The sequence below is a fragment of the Beta vulgaris genome, chromosome 4 (genome assembly GCF_026745355.1).
Source record: "Beta vulgaris subsp. vulgaris cultivar EL10 chromosome 4, EL10.2, whole genome shotgun sequence".
NCBI lineage: Eukaryota > Viridiplantae > Streptophyta > Magnoliopsida > Caryophyllales > Amaranthaceae > Beta > Beta vulgaris.
In genome coordinates this window covers 58,186,985-58,201,524 of record NC_079205.1, presented here as the reverse complement: position 1 = coordinate 58,201,524, position 14,540 = coordinate 58,186,985, and the positions used below count along the sequence as shown (strand labels likewise).

Below are 14,540 nucleotides of genomic sequence, written 5' to 3'. Positions count from 1 at the left end.
ACCGCGGGCCAAGTCCGTGAACAGGTTCGACCCGATCCATGTCTAGGGCTATGTTTAGTTCACCTGAAATTTTCTGATCTGAACTTATCTGATCTGAACTTATTTTTTCTAATCTGATCTGATTACAAGATCTTATCTTTTAGATTTTTCTCAATATATAAGAAAAAATATAGTCATGTGAAATCTTATTTGATTCGTCTCAATGAGTACTTTATTAATATTCAATTATTATAATTTTTACTAATATGTAATGAGAGATATTTAATAGTAATAATGATTTTTAAATCTGATCTGATCTGAACTTATTTTTTCTGATCTGATTAGATCTGAAATAAGCAAAAATAAGGTAAACTGAACATAACCTAGGTCTAGCTCCAACCATTAGGCTCCGATTCTCCTCAAATCCAGAATCCAAAATATGGATCCACTAAGCTAAACAAACAGTCGGGAAATCCAAAATATGCTCAACACCCAATAACAATAAACATTTCCAAAACCTTACACCATATCAATTTAAAAAAACCAAGGGGCACATTAGTAAAATACAAAAAAAAAAGCCAAGGAAGTGAACGGTCAAAAACCCCCTAAAATAACTCAAAAATAAAAAAAATTCTAGAAAGTGCCGTTTTACATTAAATTTACAAATAAAACGGCTTTAGATGCGCCACCTATTCCTCTATTATATCTCACCCATCAATTTTTAGTTTTCACTCCTTCCTTCCCCCACTTTCTCTCTCCTCTCCTTTCTTTTCTTCTCTCTTCTCAATTTTCTCCCCCACAAATTAAAAAGCAAAAAGAAAAAGAAAAAGTTTGTGTTTTTGTTTTTGTTTTCAAAGAAATTTAAATATTTATTCTCAGTCTCTCTCATCAAACAAACCGCCTTTCTTTCTTGCTAAGAAAAAGGAAAAACACAAAAAAAAAAAATTTAAAAATTTTAATTCTGTCTCTTCAAATCACATTTATCGAGGACATAGAAAAAAAAACAAAAAGAAAAAGCAACCTCTCTTCCCCAAAAACACGAGAAAAACCAGAACTCACTAACCCAGATCTACACAAATTTATTTATTTTCTCTCTCTCTCTTTACTTTTTTTTTCTCTCAGATCTGAAACTAAAACTATCTCACTCTAGATCTATAAGCTTTTCTTCCTTATTATCAATGGTGGTTAACGCAAGGTCGTTGAAGCGTATGAAGAGACGAGTCACCGCCGAGTTACACGACTTTCTTACTTTTCCGGCGCCGGAATCCGGCGACAGACTCGCCGGAGCTCCGTTTAGATCTAACGTCAAGGCTTTCCTTGCTCGACACGCGTTGTTTCCTCCTCTTTCTTCTCTCCTCCCTCACCTCGTGACGTGGCAGGTTCTGTACCGAGTCGGTGACTCGGCTGACTCGTTCGATAACTCGTCTTCTCACGTGGTATGCGTCGACGTTGTTGAAGAAGAGGTGGCTAGATCTAGATCTGTTTACTGCGACCAGTGTCGCGTTGTTGGTGAGTCAACTCATTTCGTTCGAGTTAGTTTCTATATTTAGCATTTGCGTTGAGTTAACTCGGTCGAGTTAGGGGGTTTTAGTTTAGTAGGAAGTGGATTTGCAGGAAATGAGGGGTGATATTTTTGGTGAGAGTGGGTGGGAAAAATGGACAAAAGAACGGTGTCGTTTAGTGTGGTTGTACACGTGTCAGTAAGGGATTGAGTTGAGTGAGTTGGCCTTTTTCAGTTTGCGTGATTAAGTAATGGACCGCTTTTTTTTCTTTTTCTTCATGATTAAGTAATATTTACTAAAATACCCATGGTTTCTATATAAAATGCGAGGACAAAATCGTAAATTATGAACTAGTAATATCTTTGACTGTTTGACTATTATTTTTAATTTTGGATTGGTTTATCCACAATTTTCTTTGAGTCCACGTCTATCAATGTGGGGTCCACCTTAGTCACTATTAGAATTTAGGAACAAACTAGGAATAATTTTTTAATTAAGGAATTTATTTTGTTCCTTAATAAATTAAAGAAAAGTAAAAAAAATAGTGGATTTTGACGTGATATTATTGTTATTATATGCGTTTAAATTGATATAATTGTTTTGTGGCTATTATTTTGATTGTTAATTATAATTGTGAATTTTATAGGATGGAGTGGGCATCCAGTATGCACAAAGAGGTATCATTTTATAGTAAAAGCAGATGGAAATTCAATTGGTGGGTATGTCAAGCCATGTCCTAATTGTGGAGATTCAATTAATCTTGCTGAACCTAGGTGAGCTACATATTTCTCTTTCACTAGTTATTATATTATTGTAGTAATTTTTCGTTTTGAAATGAATGAAATGCGACTTTCATATAAAATAGAGAAGTGTTTCATTTTTATGGGTTTTTATATATATGGGTTCATCTGTGATTAATGGTTAGTTAATGTTATTTTTGCTTTGAAAAGTAGGCTGACATATGATAGAGTAGAATACCATTTATTAATTTTACTTCTCAATGTTTTTTGTAGATTTGTTTAATAGTAGTGGTTTTTAATTGTTTGGAGGTGAGATTGCATACATCATTTGGACTTTTCCAGAATGTTTTGGTAGGATTTGTTCTTGTTGATGGTTGATGTTGACTGGTTCTTGTAATGTTTATGAAATGTCATGTAAGACAGTCATAGTGGGACAAGAGGTGTATTTGATTTTATATGTCACTATGGCTTTTGGTCAATCGGACTTACTTACCGTTGTCACATATGGGTACATGTTCAAGTGTTCAATTCGATTATTTTTTTAAAAAAATATCCGTGATTTTGGTCTAGAATACAATTTTGAAGGGTTCATTATGGTTGAATATCTAACATGGGTACTCGAGGTAAATTGAAGAGTTCGTGTAACATAGGTTCCTTGTTTTAATTGATTAACCTCTGATATTGTTCTTATGATGTTGAGTTGAAGCTGCTGTATGTTCTGTTTGCACCCAGTTGTTGGTTTAGTCCATCAGTTTCAATTGAGTTTTTGCTGAGCTATTGTTAGTCCATATCTTGTCTGCAGCCGATTAGATTAGAGTCATGGCATAGATGCTCTCTATGAATATATATGTTTTTAGCTGCAGGATAGAATATTTGATGTTCCTACTTGTATATGAATCTGCTGAGTGATGTCTGTAACGTTGTATGTCATTTTTCTCTTGATAGGTGTAAGACATGCAACCATGTGATGACTTCTGATGATGTTGAAGACTGGGTTTATCATCAATTGGAGGACACTACACATCTGTTACATGGTGTAGTCCATGCCAATGGTTACGGCCACCTTCTCAGAGTCAATGGTAGAGAAGGTGGTTCAAAGGTTCTTTCAGGAACTGATATTATGAACTTCTGGGATCGCCTATGTAAATATCTTGGAGTCAGGTTAGGAATCTTGATTGTACATGGTGCTCTTGCCTATTTGTACTTTCGTGTCAATGAAAATCTTGAAATAGAAGAGATTAAAACGTTTGCGATTACTATGACTATCAGTACTCAGTAACTTTCTTTCTTTCTGCCTTTCTAGTGATCCCTAATTTCTTTTAGCATTGTGCAATATCTTCCAGAACTTTTAGTTGTCGGCTGATGTTGACTTTGCAATTTTTGGTTCCAATCCACTTAAATTTTGAGGAAAAAAACATTAAGGGGAAAAAAGACTGGTAATCAGCATATTCTTGATAGTTGATAGTAGTGAATTGCGAGTTACTGGAAAAAAAAAGGCATAAGATGGATCCCTCTGGTTGCAGGAGTTGTTGATTGATGAAGATAAAAAGATCTATTGAAAAGAAAGAAAAAAAAAAGGGTAAAAGAATGAAGGTAAATGATGTTGGAGGGGTAAAGAGGGGATATCCATTTTCTTTTTTCTTCTGAGAATTGAGAAGTATACGTATATAATCTTGAACGTTTGCTACCAAAAATATGTTACAATTTGTAGTTAAATTGACTGTGTAACAACATTTATGAATGTAACGAACTTCTCTCAGGATGAGTATGTCTTAGAGCTAGTCTGTAGCCCATGTTATTAATGGGATAATTTGTTTTTTGATAAAAATGTTGTATTTCCTTTTTTTCACAAGATACTCATCTCTAGTCTCTACTATAATCTTATTTTTATGAAAAAAATTTGCATATGCCTAGCTATTGCAAGTTCTTTATATTATATTTTACACTTTATGCTCTATATTTACATGATATGATATGTTTTTATTTCTAATACGAGGACGCTTGGCATCGAAAACTAGATTAGATGGGGTCTCAAGTGAATTATTCACCTTTTAATATAATTTGATAAAACTAGATTAGATGGGGGTCAGTCCTGTAGTCGTCCTTAACAGTAGTAGTAGTTCAGCTACATCACTTATTATTAAGGTTGTTAATACTCCTGTTAAGATCCTACAATGTTGTTTTTCACTTTATGCTCTATATTTACATGATATGATATGTTTTTATTTCTAATACGAGGACGCTTGGCATCGAAAACTAGATTAGATGGGGTCTCAAGTGAATTATTCACCTTTTAATATAATTTGATAAAACTAGATTAGATGGGGGTCAGTCCTGTAGTCGTCCTTAACAGTAGTAGTAGTTCAGCTACATCACTTATTATTAAGGTTGTTAATACTCCTGTTAAGATCCTACAATGTTGTTTTTCAAACATCAACAGAAAGATCAGTGTCATGGATGTATCCAAAAAGTATGGGTTGGAGTACCGACTTCTTCATGCCATCACAAAGGGGCACCCGTGGTATGGCAACTGGGGTTATGAGTTTGGGTCTGGAAGCTTCGCTCTGACTCAAGATGCCTATAGGGAGGCTGTGGAGACTCTATCTACTATGCCACTTTCTTTTTTCATTTGTCAAGGGAGGAAACCACGTGCTCACTTTCAGGATTTGATACTTTATTACCAGTCCCTCTCAGAATGTGAGCTTGTAAATACAAGGGACCTTTTTCACTTTATTATGCGCCTGGTCCATGATGTGGAAAAATCTTCCCTTGTCAGTGAAAATACCTTCAAGAAACGCCGATCTTGTGCACCAGGGATATTATGTGCATGGACAACAAGTGACATCAAACGTGTCGAGGGTGCAATGATGAGAGTTTTACGTGCAGTTACGGGTTCCAACTGGGTGAGTTGGCGTAACCTAAGGGGTGCTGTTTGTAAAGTGGGCCCTCCAGAGTTACTGGATTACTGTCTCAAGGATCTAGGTGGCAGGCAGACTCCTGAAGGATCGACTGTAAATGCTCGCTGTAACCCTGATACGGGTGCACTGGAGTTTAGGTAAGCATTTTCATTTGTTCTTTTAGTTTGTTTTAATTTATGTTGTTTCTGCTGCTCTGAAGTTTTGCAAAATGCTGAAGCTCGTTTGAAATTCTTGTTCAGGGTTGAGCCTGGAATCTTCTCTCTGCAAGGGAATTCGGGGTGTGCAAATCCTATGTTTTTGAACTTCCCATCTCGAGAACAAATCCTCCGGGACATGAGAGTGTTGTATGAATGTCTACTTCATCCTCAGACAATGGTGAAGTTTGGACCCGAGGGGAGAAGGGAGTGTGCACTCAGTGCAGCATCAAAGCTTCTTGATTGCAAGCAGTTTGTGAAGAATTACAAGCCTGAAACCACATCACCACTAGTGAATTCCTCTGCAATATATCTATTTTGCCAAGTGGAATTTCCCGTTCACCTATCAGAAGAACAAGTTATGAGGCCACCACCTGAACTCATCGCATTCTCCTCAAACGCCACCATTTCTGACCTTAAAGCTGAAGTTTCCAAGGTTTTTCAGGAAGTTTACATAATGCTTAAAGGTTTCCAAGCAGAAGAGTTAGTTGACTATCGAGGTGTAGAGGATTCCACCCAAGTCAAACTCTTGTTTCCTTCTCTCGTTACCGTGAGGATTCAGGGAAGATGTCCTTTGAAGAACGGTTTGGGTAGGTTTCGTTTGGAAAGAGGGGTAGAGCGATGGACGGTGGAATGCAGCTGTGGGGCTCGGGATGATGATGGGGAGAGAATGTTGGCGTGTGATGTGTGTGGTGTTTGGCAGCACACTAGGTGTGCTGGAATTCTGGACTTTGAAGCAGTGCCAGCAAAATTTCTTTGCATCAGGTGTGGGGGGAAAAGCAGGATGGCCGCGGCTAAAGTAGGGTTGAACTGCAAGGATGAGTCGATGTTGGTGAGCGCTGGTGCCAGTGGTGGTGGTGGGAAAAGCTTGGCTATGATGTTTGATGTACGTTAGGTTAGGCATTTTGGTACTGAGTTTCTTCTTTTGTAAATTCTTTTTTAGGGTTTCTTCAGGCTAAGGGAAGAAAATGTGTATATAACTTCAGAAGGGCCTGAAGAACGCTTCACTTGCACTAGCTAGTAGTAGCTATCCTTTCATATTTGTGGGTTTTATTTAAGCTCCTTTTTTTTGTTCTTTTCTTTTTTTGTAAGTTGTACATGTTATGCTCTAACTACTCCGGAGCTTTTGTAGATACGGAAACTTGAAAATGAAAAATGAAAAAGAAGAGAATCTAACTTATTTGGTGCGTAGTAGTCTCATGTATTATCTTCTTTTTCTCCAAAGCTGATTGAAATATTGGAAGCTACATGGTCTGTAACTTAGTATGAGATAGTTTCCTGTTAATTTGTAGGTAGACCCGAGACCACCTTCTACATGGTGATCTCGGTTTGAAACGCAACAGGCAACAAACCAAACGCAAGAAATGGCAGAAATATAAATAATTTATTATAAAAAAATTGAGAAAACGCTATTAATATAAACAATTAAAAAAAAAATTGACAGAAATAAGTGAAATTCTCCCAGAAATTGCGGTAGAACTCCATATTCATCGCTATAATTTTTTTTTAAAATAAATTAAATACTACAATATTATCTATTAGTTTTTTGTGAAAATAACTGATTTTAAAAGATAATTACGCATGTTTTGTGGAAAAAAATTATAAAAATTAATATCTATATATCAGATAATATAAACTGATTTTTTTTTAAAAATAATAAAATCCTATTATACAAGAAGTCAAACATATAGATTAACTCAACTAAATAAGTAATTTTACATAACAACTAGTCTCCTCTCTAAGGAAAACGACGCTTCCTAGGGTTTGAGTAATAGTGTTGGGGATCCGACCAAAAGTCTCGATTTTTGAGTCTCTGATCCCCTGTGGGATTGTTTGTGTCAGTCGAATGGCTGATATCCTTGTCAATAAATGTGCTGCGTTGAAAATAACTGGAGAGGAGAGTGATATTGTTTCGCTGGATGACGAAACAAGCAATACGGATGATACGAACATTAACCTTGCCATGGTAGGCAAAGTACTGACAATCAGGCCTTTCAATTTCGAGGCCATGAAGAATACCATGAACAAAGTGTGGGCAATATCAAAGGGTGCCCTATTTCGGCCAATCGAGAATGATTTATTCGTGGTGCAATTTGCAAATGTGAGGGACAAGAATAAGGTTCTGGCGGGGCGTCCTTGGACTTTCGACCAAAATTTTATGTTACTCAACGAGATTGATGGCAGTGCACAACCATCAAACATCTCCCTTACTCTTTGCCCATTCTGGGTGCGTCTATATAGTTTACCTATGGATAGTAGAACGGAAAACAGGATTAAACGGATTGGTGGTGGTTTGGGTCGTGTGTTGGAGGTTGATTATGATGGGATTGGGTGGGACAAATCTGCTAGGTTGAAGGTGCTGTTGGATGTAACAAAACCTCTACGTCGCATTCAACAAATCCGTAGCAAGGAGGGACATGTGGTTGTGATAGAGGTAAAGTATGAAAGACTACCAAACTTTTGTTATGCTTGTGGGAAACTAGGATATATCGAAAGAGACTGCTTAATCCACGCGGAGGAGGATTCTGGTGGTGAGAAGCAGTGGGGCTCGTGGCTAAGAGCCTCACCGCGTCGAGGCCGCATCAAAATGGCTGAGGAGGTTAAGGCTTTTGGGAGCTGTACCAGAAAACTGAGTTTTTTGTCACCTGAACAAATCCCTAAAACAGATGCAAGGGTTGAGACCTCGGGTGCTCTATCTTTTCCTCTGGATACGCAACGGGAGACAATTACAATAGAGGAGGTACAACTTAATGGGAAAGACTCACCTGGTAAGTCTCTTCCAACAAACCTACCCTCTCTTTCTAAAGCAATCTCTGCGGATGAGGTAGTTAGTGGTGAGTTTTCAAAAACAAACCTGCCTGCTGAAACCAAGAATAATCTCCCGAATTCAAACCGAATTCATCAATGTGACGTGGGAGAAAAGCTGCGTGTGAATTTTTCAGAGGTGAGGGAGCTGCAGGAGGGTGTCCCAAAGTGCGCGAGGGAGTTCGTAGGGGTGCCACCAAAGTGCGTGAGGGAGTTGGGCGCTTTGGGAGATAACTACGATGCTCCACAAAGGGCCCAGGTAGAAGGTTTACTATATGATACTACTGTGCCTAGAACGTTTCATATAGGTGCAGGGGGAAGAGTTGGAAAAAAAACAAAAAAGGTGGGAAAGAAAATTAATATTGTTCAACCAGCTCTAGTAATAAATGAGGCTCATGGGCATCATGCAAGTAAAAGGAAAAATATGTGCTATGATGGTGAGTTGGATGGGGACGATACAAGAATGATTGATACTGAGAGCCGGGAGAAAAAAACGAAATTGAACGATGACAGTAGTGACGGGAATATCTGTTCCTTGACAGTAGCGGAGGTTGGAATGTCCCAACCCCGCGAAGGACAATGAAAATATTAAGCTGGAACTGCCAAGGGCTTGGCAACCCTTGGACAGTTAATGCTCTCTGCGACTGGTGTTGGAGAGAGAGGCCAAACATTGTGTTTTTGATGGAAACAATGATCGATGCTGGAAAACTTGAACGGATACGAAATATTTGTGGTTTTGTAAATGGAGTGTGTCTGAGTAGTAATGGTCGGTCGGGTGGTATGGGGTTTTGGTGGCGTGACATAAATGTGGTTCCAAGCACATATTCAACTCATCACTTTATAGCTGACATCCTCGATAATAATAACACTCCAGTCTGGAGAGCAGTGGGGATTTATGGGTGGCCTGAAAGAGAGCATAAGCACAAAACGTGGGAGATGATGGGGAGAGTAAAGGCTATGTCTAGGGTGTCATGTGTTATGTTTGGTGACTTCAATGAAATTCTTTGTCAAGCAGAAAAAGAAGGAGGTGCTATGAGAGGGGAAAGGGATATGGATGCTTTTAGAAGTGCGGTGGATGTTTGCCAACTGTGTGACCTGGGGTACAAAGGCTGCCAATTCACCTGGAAGCGGGGAAACAACCCTACTATGCTCATTAGGGAACGTTTGGATAGATTTCTTGCGGATGGTTTATGGTGTGAAATGTTCCCGAATTATATGGTCCGGCATTTTGCTCAATATAGGTCGGATCATGCACCTATCCTTCTCTCTACGTGGAGTCCGCATGATCGGGGTAGAGCGAAGAAATTATTTCGGTTCGAGGCTCTCTGGCTTTCGAAACCGGAGTGTGCAAATATTGTAGCACAAGCTTGGATGAATAGTGCTGGGGAGAACATGGAGGATCGGGTGGGAAAATGTGCTGAGAGCTTGACACAATGGGCTGCTATGACATTTGGGAATATGAAGAAAAAGATAAAGGACACAGAAGAGCAGTTGAGGGTCCATCAGACCCGCTACCCAGACGCGGCCATGCTGAATCGTTGCTCGGAACTCTCTCTCGAGCTCGATGAACTACATAGGCAGGAGGAATCTTATTGGTTTGCGAGGTCTCGTGCAAACGAACTACGGGATGGTGACAAAAATACCACTTTCTTCCACAAAAGGGCGAGTCAACGACGTCGACAAAATTCTATCGTTGGGCTCTTTGATGACAATAATATATGGAGGGATAAGGAGGAGGACTTAGAAGATTTGGTGTCGAACTACTTCGGCAACCTTTTCTCCACTGAAGTCCCAACAAATTTCGAGCAAGCACTTAAGGGTCTTGATGCCATTACAGAGGAGATGAATACAACGTTGAACGCAGAGCCCACGGATGAGGAGATAAGATGTGCTTTATTCCAGATGCACCCAAATAAAGCCCCGGGTCCAGATGGTATGCACGCTTTGTTCTTTCAAAAATTTTGGCATATTATTGGGCATGATATTATTTTATTTGTTAAAAATTGGTGGAAGGGTTTGGTGGGGCTGGAGGCTATTAACAAAACTTGTGTTGGCTAATTCCTAAATGTGACAATCCAAAACGCATGACGGAATTTCGACCCATAAGTTGCTGCAATGTTTTGTATAAAATTATCTCGAAGACTATGGCGAATAAGCTCAAACCATTTTTAGGTGACATAATTTCTGAGAATCAAAGTGCTTTTGTTCCTAAGCGGTTAATCACTGACAATGCGCTAATAGCTCTTGAGATTTTCCATGCTATGAAAAGGAGAGGTGAAGGTAGGGATGGATCTTTCGCTCTGAAATTGGATATATTAAAAAAGCATATGACCGAGTTGAATGGAGTTTTTTGGAGAAAGTGTTATATAAACTGGGGTTCAGTGTTGATTGGGTGTCGAAAATTATGTATTGCCTGGCTAGTGTGTCTTTCACTTTCAAAATCAACGGAAAAGTTTCTGGTTCCGTGATCCCTTCGAGAGGTTTGCGCCAAGGTGATCCCATATCTCCCTATTTATTTCTTACGGTTTTTTCACCATATACCCCTGACAAATTTTTTTTTTGCACCGTATACCCTTTCGACTTTCCAAATTCATCATATACCCCTCACATTTCGAAAAATACATCAACTTACCCTTTTGACTAACGGTGTTAGACTTCCGTTAGTCATTAACCCCTAATCCCCTCTAATCCTAATTAACTAACCTAAATTAAACCCTAATCCTAACCCTAATCTAATACACTTTAACTAACCCATTGCCACATCACCCCCACTACCACATCACCCCACCCCTTACACCAACTGCCACATCACCCCACCCCTTACACCCACTGCCACATCACCCCACCCCTTACCCCACTACCACATCACCCCCTCCACCCATACCCCAACCCCACCCCCACCTCAACAGCCTCCCTAAATCTGGTGCACCACCCTCGCACCACCTCTGAAACCGGCGCACATCCTCGCACAACCTCAAAAACCGGCGCACCACCCTCGCACAACCTCTGAAGCCGGCGCACCACCCTCGCACAACCTCTGAAAAACCAACGCACCACTCCCAAAACCCTCACACCTCCCCTGAAAATCCTCGCACCACCTTGAAAACGTTGCACCACCCTCAAACCACCCCGAAAACCCTTCGCACCACCCTCGCAGCACCCCGAAAACATCGCACCTCCCTGAAAAACTCCGATAATCATCCTCGCACCTCCCCGATAGAAGCCCGATTTCGTCCCGTAGCCACCAATTGACAGAAGACAACTTCACAAGGGGAGGGGGTTGCGCGCTTTGCAGGGGAGGGGGGTTACGCGAGTTTGCGAGGGAGGTGAGGGAGACTTCAGGGGTGGCGGAAGGTTTTTTCGGTGATGCGGGGTGTCGGAAGGGGGAGGAGGTTGCGTTACTCTGGGCGGCGGAAGAGGAGGGGTTGCAGCCCTGCAGGTGGCCGGGGGGCGGGGTGGTGGGAGGGGGACTGTAGTGGTGGGGTTGGGGTGGGGGTGGGGTGTGGGGATGAGGTTAGGGTATTAGGGTTAGGGTTAGGGTTAATGTTAGGGTGAGGGTTAGATTTAGGTTAGTTAATTAGGATTAGAGGGTGATTAGGGGTTAATGACTAACGGAGTTTAACGCCGTTAGTCATTAAGGGTAACTGGATGTATTTTTTCAAAAGTGAGGGGTATATGGTGAATTTCAAAAGTTGAAAGGGTATATGGTGCAAAAAAAAATTTGTCAGGGGTATATGGTGAAAAAACCGTATTTCTTATTGTAGCTGATGCGTTCTCTGCTCTTATCTCTAAAGCTGCTAGAGAGAAACGCATTCATGGTGCGAAAATATGTAATGGTGCTCCGAGAATTTCCCATCTCTTCTTTGCTGATGATAGTATCTTATTTGCTAAAGCAACTGTTAGAGAATGCTCTGTGATAACTGATATAATCAGTAAATATGAAAGAGCATCTGGACAACGTGTTAATTTTGATAAAACGGATGTTGTATTTAGTAAATGTGTGGAGACTAACCGACGGCAAGAAATCGTGGCATTATTAGGAGTAAAAGAAGTGGTGAAACATGAGAAGTATCTGGGTTTACCTACTGTTATTGGCCGATCAAAGAAGGAGATTTTTGCATCCATTAGAGAGAGGATATGGAAGAAAACTCAAGGGTGGAAAGAGAAGTTACTATCGAAACCTGGTAAGGAGGTTTTGTTGAAAGCTGTTGTGCAGGCTATTCCGACTTATATGATGAGTACGTTCAAAATCCCGGAAGGTCTGATTGATGAAATACATGCTTTAATGGCTCGGTTCTGGTGGGGCTCATCTGACACACATCGGAAAATGCATTGGAGCTCGTGGGCAACCTTATGTAAACCAAAAGCAATGGGTGGTTTGGGTTTCCGCAACCTTCATGTTTTCAGTCAAGCTCTCCTTGCAAAGCAAATATGGAGACTACATACAAATCCAACGTCCCTACTGCACAAAATGCTTAAAGCACGCTATTTTAAAAATGATGATATTTTAAGTGCTAGAAGAGGGTTCGATCCGAGCTATTCCTGGAGGAGTCTGTGGGGCGCAAAATCCCTTCTACTGGAAGGTCTTAAATGAAGGGTTGGAAATGGGCTTGATATCAATGTGTGGGAAGATAAGTGGGTTCAAGGGGGTCGAAGTGCACTAATTCCACGAACACCGGAGGCAAAGGAATTAATATCTACTGTGGCGGATTGTATTGATAATTCTGGGAGCACATGGAAACATGATGTTGTCTCGACATGTTTTTCGGATGACGACTGTAAGTCTATTCTCCAAACCCCGTTGTCTATTTTTCCTGGTAATGATAATAGATATTGGGAACACACAAAGGATGGTGTTTACACTGTCAAGTCTGGATATTGGTTTGGTTTGTTGGGTGATCGAGTTTTGCCGCAAAATCTGAATGAGGTGTGGAGAATAATTTGGAATCTTGGCGGGCCACCGAAACTATCCCATTTTGTTTGGCAGGCTTGTAAGGGAAATATGGCCGTGAAAGAAGTGTTGTACAAACGCCATATCGCGCAAGATGAGCTGTGTCAGTGCTGTGGAGTTGAGGTTGAGTCCATCAACCACGTACTGTTTGAATGCGTAGGAATAGGTCCCGTATGGGATAATAGTAAGCATGGGGCTATTGTGAGGGCTGCACCTGCTGTTTCGTTGGAATCCAAATTACTTTGGTGGGTGGATAAGGTGAGTATGGCGGAGGTTCGTGAGATTGTAACCATAGCTTGGGCGGTCTGGTTTTGCCGCAATAAACTCATAGACGCGAACGAAGATCTCAATCCGCAAGTGATGGCTACGAAGTTCCTACGCATGGTGGAAGAATATAGATCATACTCTCACAATGTTTTCTCGCCAATCTCAAACAGCTCGGGTCCTGGGAGCTTGGTTTCGAGCTGGACTCGTCCTCCTGCGGACGTGATTAAGATCAATGTGGATGCCCATATTGTGGAAGGGCGATATGTTAGCCTGGGTGCGGTTTTCCGCGACAACTCAGGTTCGGTGCTCATGATGGCTACAAAACATATTGTCGGATGCGAGAGATCAACTATGGCTGAGGCTGAAGCGGCAAGGTATGGGCTTCAAATAGCTCGAAGAATGGGTTTTGATAAGGTTTGGTTAGAGAGTGATGCGCTTGCAGTTGTTGGAGCTCTTCATCACCATGCTGGGGGCTTGTCTCCTCTTTATTTGTTGTTTTATGATATCAGAGTCTTGTCATTGTCTTTTATGAGCTTTCGTTTTTCGCACATTAGACGGGTTGGGAATACTGTAGCCCACTTAGTGGCAAGATGGGATAGTCATGGTAGTGCTGAACTTATTTGTATGGCTCCAATTCCCCAAAGTATTTCTACTTTGGCGGAATATGATTTGCAATAATAGCTCTATCTAACGATTTCCCCCTCAAAAAAAAAAAAAGAAGTCAAACATATAAAACTTTAGTATGTTCCTTATAAGTTACTATCATATTCTATTTCCATTTTCATATGTTCTTTTTTACATGTTCTTTGATTTTGAATTACATGTTCTTTTACATTTGGAGATAGTACATGTTCTTTGATTTTGAATTACATGTTCTTTTTACCTAAAAAGTATGTTCTTTCAATTTAAATTATATGTTCTTTTTACCTGAAAAGTGTGTTCTTTCAATTTAAATTATATATTATGTTCTTTCAATTTAAATTATATGTTCTTTTTACCTGAAAAATATGTTCTTTCAATCTAAATTATATGTTCTTTTTACAGTATGTTCTTTAAATTATATGTAATTTTTTTTTTGGAGAATGAGTTAATCCAGTACTTCGTAAATATAGTGTGAATAATAAGTCAAACTAAAATAGAATATATCAATGTTTGCAAAAATGAAAACTAATAAATAATGGTAT

At 40.0% G+C, this 14,540-nt stretch overlaps 1 protein-coding gene across 1 annotated transcript; it reads left to right on the top strand.

Moving 5' to 3' along the window:
* The first annotated feature begins 420 nt into the window (after positions 1 to 420).
* Positions 421 to 6,513, top strand: LOC104890479 (PHD finger protein At1g33420). The gene is made up of 5 exons (XM_010675987.4): positions 421 to 1,488; positions 2,128 to 2,254; positions 3,167 to 3,382; positions 4,662 to 5,276; positions 5,379 to 6,513. Exons 1-5 carry the CDS (start codon positions 1,158 to 1,160, stop codon positions 6,226 to 6,228), a joined length of 2,139 nt encoding a protein of 712 aa, XP_010674289.2. The 5' UTR covers positions 421 to 1,157; the 3' UTR covers positions 6,229 to 6,513.
* Positions 6,514 to 14,540: the final 8,027 nt, after the last annotated feature.